This window comes from Plectropomus leopardus, chromosome 19 (genome assembly GCF_008729295.1).
Source record: "Plectropomus leopardus isolate mb chromosome 19, YSFRI_Pleo_2.0, whole genome shotgun sequence".
NCBI classification, from domain to species: Eukaryota; Metazoa; Chordata; class Actinopteri; order Perciformes; family Serranidae; genus Plectropomus; species Plectropomus leopardus.
Genome location: NC_056481.1, coordinates 21,453,846 through 21,459,450, shown reverse-complemented (window position 1 = coordinate 21,459,450; position 5,605 = coordinate 21,453,846). Strand labels below are relative to the sequence as shown.

Genomic DNA, 5,605 nt, shown 5'->3' with positions numbered 1-5,605 from the left:
AGAAACAACATTGGAGATCCATTATGGACGCGAAATGAACATTCAGTTTACGGGCAACAGCTCAGGTGGACATGTGTCACTGTGCTGTGTGATCCATCATGACATTTTAGAGTGTCCTTTAATCGTGACCATCCCAAGACGCACCTTTGTACTAATGATGCTGTGTAGTCTGACACATCTGTCAGGGGGATGGAATATATATCGAAAAGGAGAAGTGCTCACTGACACAGAATTTGAGAGACATATATAAATGCAACAAAAGTGTTGCATTTAAGATTTTGTTCAGTATAATTTGTTTCTGTATCACATTAAAAAGGGAACTATATGCACTTCACTGCAGATTTGATACACGATACATTAATAAAGGACTTTTGTAATGTTGTAATGTTGTAATGTTGTAAAACATATTTTCTCTGTCCATGTAAAACATGACCAACGCACACTTTTGTATTTCAGTTGTCTTTTTTATTGTGTCTCACCACTGGAATTGATGCAACCCAAGTACAGGCCCATGTGTGCATAATGGACATACAGTATTATTTCCCATCACACAATGAGGACTTCGTGTGATGGTTTGCTGAGCAGAACAAAACAGGGATTACTTCACAGAGGTGTCAAAACCAAAACCTTCAACAGGATGTATGAATCGCAAACATAGCTGGGAAGCATTAATTGTCAAAAATGTAAATTTTTAAAGTTGTTTTAATTTTACAACTGATCTTTGACACTGAATTTTTCACTTCATAAAAGAATCAGCTTCTCAGCACCATTCATTCACAAAACCTTCAGCAGCCAGAGTAAAGCTCAACAGAAATAAGAACTAGAAGTAAATCCTGCTGTCGAACCTTTGCTCTACATTACCAACAGGCTAACAAGGCTTAGGTTTTGACATAATGAAGTACAGATTAAACTTTGTACTTAATCTACATTCTTTACTTCTTAAACAAGTCTAGATTTTAAATCTTGAAACTATTTGGCTGCCAAAGCAAAAGTGACTGTTGCAACCTCCCCTGGCTTTGTTCAGGATGTAGTTTACTTCTGGCCAGCGAAGTGTTTGTTGAAGATGCCCTTGGCGATCTCGAGGGCGGCGTCAGCTGAGACGGGAATGTGAGGTGCGATGCCAGCTCGCTCCCAGGCTGCCCCGGCGGCGGTGTCGGAGTGAACAGTGGGGATGCTGAGGAAGACATCAGTCTCACCAACTCTGAAGGTCTGGGGTGGGTGGGAAGCCCCGGCTGTGGCCTCTCCAACAATCATAGCACGGCCGAGCTTCTTCATGATGTAAACGAACTCCTCTGCAGCGCCGGCAGTTGCTCCGCTGGTCAGGATGATCAGGCTCTTCTTGGAGCCATACCTTGTGCCTGAGAAATAGGATATGATGAAAACAGGACAACGTTAACAATGTGAGGCAGAAAAAGTATAGAAACGATGGGTAGGGGGTGAAAAGGGTCAATGTTGAATTGAAGGAAGGAAGTGGCAAATGTGATGGTATGAAAAAGGTGAAGGGTGATAAGCAATTTTGTTCATTTGTTCATTGTTCATTCCACCACTAAAAGCAATTTTGTAGAAATCACATCTTCTTTCAATGTAGAAAACAGATAAGCACTGGAGTAATAAAGCCTTCTTCCTAACCAAACCTTCCATGAATAATAAAGTGGTCAATCAGGACATCTTTAGACCAGGCCCCCAGATACAGTGCAAGGCCTTGAAGTCAATTTTCATAGTGGCTTAAGAAGTGGAATTAAAACTCCTGTGTACCATCATGTGATGCCATGGAGCCCAAAAATACTTTCCTTCATAGACTTACAAAAGGACAGAGACATCTCAATTTGGGTATGGACTATTTTGGTTAAACTTTTCTCATCCTTTGTTGCTGTTTGTTGTTTTTTGTTTTCTTGATTTTTTATTTTTATTTGATGCCCCATGTTCAAATAAATTTCTAATAATAACATCTGTAAATCAGTGGATACATTTTTTGAGCTTCATATCCCTTAACTGTCAGGATATAATCCATTCGATCCAAAAGTTAGTAAAGTGCTGATTCACAAGTAACCAGCTGAGCCAGCAGAAATCTTCAGTGTGCTTGCTCTATTTGGGCCCATGGAGCAAGCACAATAGGGACTAACTTTTCAATCAACAGGGTCTTGCCTCCAACACTGTATCCGGGTCTCTTAATACACCCATACCGTAGACCTATTACTTGTTCGAACACCAATAATGTATTTCATCCCGAGAGCTTTACAGCTTATTGTGAAAAGTGCACAAACAGTTTAAAAGCGCAGAAAATTATTTCTGGTCTGGGGCAGCATAAGTAATGTAAACATAACACTGATCACCTTTTATAATTACTGTATACTCCCAACTCATTAGCAAACACTTGCTAATTTTACACATCTGGTAAATATGGAGCAATATTTGCATTCGTTCAGAGTTGTGTTTGTTGCAAATGTAAGTCCAATGGTAAATTGCTTTAAGCTCTGTTTTTCTCTACAGCAACTCTTGACAATATATGTACTAGCTAGCCACTAACTAAGGGCCTTGACACATCTAGCCTATGGTCGGCTGTTGGTCAATGTCATGCCATGTGTGAGCGTTAGTTACCAGTTGTTTCTGTGGTGTGTCTCAGGGTGTGAACACTAGTTAGTCTTTGGGGCAGTATTTTTTTGGCAGATTGAGCATGTTGAATTAATGTCAGAGACAGCAGAGCCTGTTGGTGAATGAAATCCCTGTAATCCCTGTAATTGACAGGTTGATTTGTTATTACGCTAACTGGGTTACTAACATCTTGAACCCACCCTCTTGGTCTTTTAGTTTCTTTTAGTCCTTTTTTTAATGATGAATACAGACTACCGACATCTGTTGGTAGGGAGTGATGTCTGTTGGATGTGTCTGGGCCTTAACAGGTATCTATGGCGCTATACACACAGATTAAAATGTAATTACTGGATTTTTTAAAATTCTGATTACCAGTGAGTTCCGGCAGAGTCCGTAGCTCTGTGGTGGTGCCAGATGGTCTGTCATACAGCTTGTCCAGCAAAACCTCCTTGTCGGCATCAAAGAAGTAAGAGCAGAAGCCTGCGATGGCTGTTGTTGGACCACCAATGTTGTTCCTGCAAAAACAGTTGCAGTGTAAATATAGAAAGGAATGATCCTTTGTGAACTTGAAATAATCTGTTCATGATCCATTTTTAAAATTATGTATCTTCAGTAGGTAAATAGATAAGTTCTCAAAAACAATACTAACTTTTGCAAACTAACTATTCTATATTTAGTCATGAACTCATGAGCATTTGCAGCTTAAGCAGGTGCTTTGTTTCCCAAAATGGACATACTGCATTTTGAGCAGAAACTCTGACTTGCCCCTTGAGCAGGATTACTCACCTGAGATCAACGATCATGGCGTCAGTGTTGACAACTTTGTTCCAGACATGCTCAACAATAATCTGGGCGATGGCCTTGACCTCCTCGAAGTCTCCGAACATATCAAAGCGCAAGTAGCCAATGTTGTTCTCAAATATATCAGTGTGGAAGGAGACTTTGATCAGCTCAATGTACATCTCTGGAGAATAATTCTGTGGGAAAAGAAGCGAGAACTCAACATTTTTAATAAAGGCATGGCCAATATGTCTCAGTTAAAACAAATAAATAATGAAAAAGCCATGTTTTCAGCAGATTTTCATACATATTTCACATAATTCATATATTAAAATTGCTGTATATTAGTGTAGAAAAAGTAGAAGAATAATATCATAACCTCTCTCGACAAAACATGTTGCTCTAGTGCACTGCAAAATTCTGTTAACAGGACTTTTAAAGTGAAAAAATAAATTTTGACAGTTCCACGGATTAACTGCCCCACATCAACACAACAATGTCACCAGTACTTTTAGCAAAGTTTTGCACACTAGAGCATTTCTGTCTCTACAAGTAAAGAACTCATTAACTGAAACCTTTGTCAGTAAGTAAAAGCTCTATTTTAAGACACTTTCACAACCAAACCCCCCAAATCTTATGAAAAAGAGTCTCACCATGGGTGGCAGGGCTGGGGTGTTGCTGGTCGTCTTCAGGCTCTTGTCCCCTGACAGGGTCTTCAGGTCAGTGGAGAGCTTCACTTCCAGACTTTCCTTGGAGACAACCATGTTGTAATCGCCATTTGCCAGGAGCCCCTTCAACTTCTCTGCAACAGCAGCCCCAATATCTTCAAAGGCATAGTTGTCAGCAATCAGGGTTGCTGATCCCTCAATGATGGCTGGGACTTGGGTGCGGAGGGTGACAATTTTAATGGCGGTAGCAAGGGCATCCTCTGCATTGACCTCCACATCAGGGGTCACACCTGTAACCTCCCAGGTGGTGCCAGTGATAGGGTTTATGGACTTTGCAGTTGGCACAGTAACGTAGAAGTCAGTGTTGCCTACCTTGATTTTATCGAGTTTGACAGAGCCTCCGGCGGTCTTCTCGCCCACAATTGTGGCCCTCTTCAGGTTCTGGAGGCAGTAGGCAACATCCTCAGCAATGCCTTTGGTGTTTTTGCTGGTGAGGATAATGAGGGGTTTGGTAGTGCCATATCTCTCCCCCAGCAGTGCGGGCATAGAAAACATCTCTGTGGTGGTGTCTGAGGGACGGTCGTATATGCTATCAATGTGAATGGGAGGCTCGGCTTGAGTGAAGTAAGACACAATGTAAGAGATTCCTGTGATGTCCCCACTTCCGGTGTAGCGCAAGTCAAAGATGAGAGCTGAGGTTGGCAAGATTTTGTTCCAGACCAGGTCTAGGAGCAAAGGGCCAACCTTGTCAGCAACCTCCTCCCCAAGGATGTGATCGATCCTTAGGTAGCCAATGTTGCCCTCCAGGATGTCAAGCTTGATCGAGGTCTGGAGGACAGCAACGAGTTGCTCGGGGGGCAACGGAGGCATCTTTGGGGGAACCACAGGGACGTAGTTAGGCTCGTAGGTAACCATCAAGCGTGGGTCACTGACTGTAGTCTGGACTCCAGCACTGAGGACGTTTGCCAACGTTTCTGCGTCCGGGATATTGAGAACTTCTGTATTGCTGCTGGCTGCTTCAATTGCCTCCTGCATCCCCTTAAGCTTCTCTGGTGAGCAGTAATTATCCATGACAATTTTTGCCATATCTATGATGAGGTTGGGGTCAAACGAGGCATGGATAAAGAGGACATTCCCCAAAACCAGTAGAGATGCCAACAAGAAGACAACCTTTGCCATTTTTTCAGTTTAGTCAGACAAAAAGTGAGAAGAGGAGGTTGCTTAGCCAAGCCTCCGTCTCCGAGGAGGTTCTTTGTCAAATGGCACTGTTTTGGCTGCAAGGTTTCTGTTAACACACTCATAAGAGGATTTGCCCCACAATAAACCTTTAACCGCATTAGTGCTTCTGTAAGGTAATAACAGCCATGTAGGTGTAGTAACAAGGAGGTGTTGCCAAAGATAATCGTCTTAATTTCAACAAGGTATTTTAAACACCTATTTAAAGCTACCTGTGTCAAATAAGGCAAGCTTTGTACCCAACAAATGTCGGGAAAGGGATTAAGGTTGGTGGGTTTGCTTATTAAGCACAATGATGTCTGTGTTTATAAGTAGAAGCTACTGATATT

General features: G+C 42.0%; 1 protein-coding gene across 1 annotated transcript; it reads right to left on the bottom strand.

Annotated features, from left to right (window-relative positions):
* Positions 1 to 1,003: 1,003 nt before the first annotated feature.
* On the bottom strand, positions 1,004 to 5,238 carry rbp3 (retinol binding protein 3). Its single transcript, XM_042508566.1, has 4 exons — positions 4,026 to 5,238; positions 3,379 to 3,569; positions 2,965 to 3,107; positions 1,004 to 1,358 (listed from the first exon to the last, which is right to left on the bottom strand). Exons 1-4 carry the CDS (start codon positions 5,217 to 5,219, stop codon positions 1,033 to 1,035), a joined length of 1,854 nt encoding a protein of 617 aa, XP_042364500.1. The 5' UTR covers positions 5,220 to 5,238; the 3' UTR covers positions 1,004 to 1,032.
* Between the last annotated feature and the right edge of the window lie 367 nt (positions 5,239 to 5,605).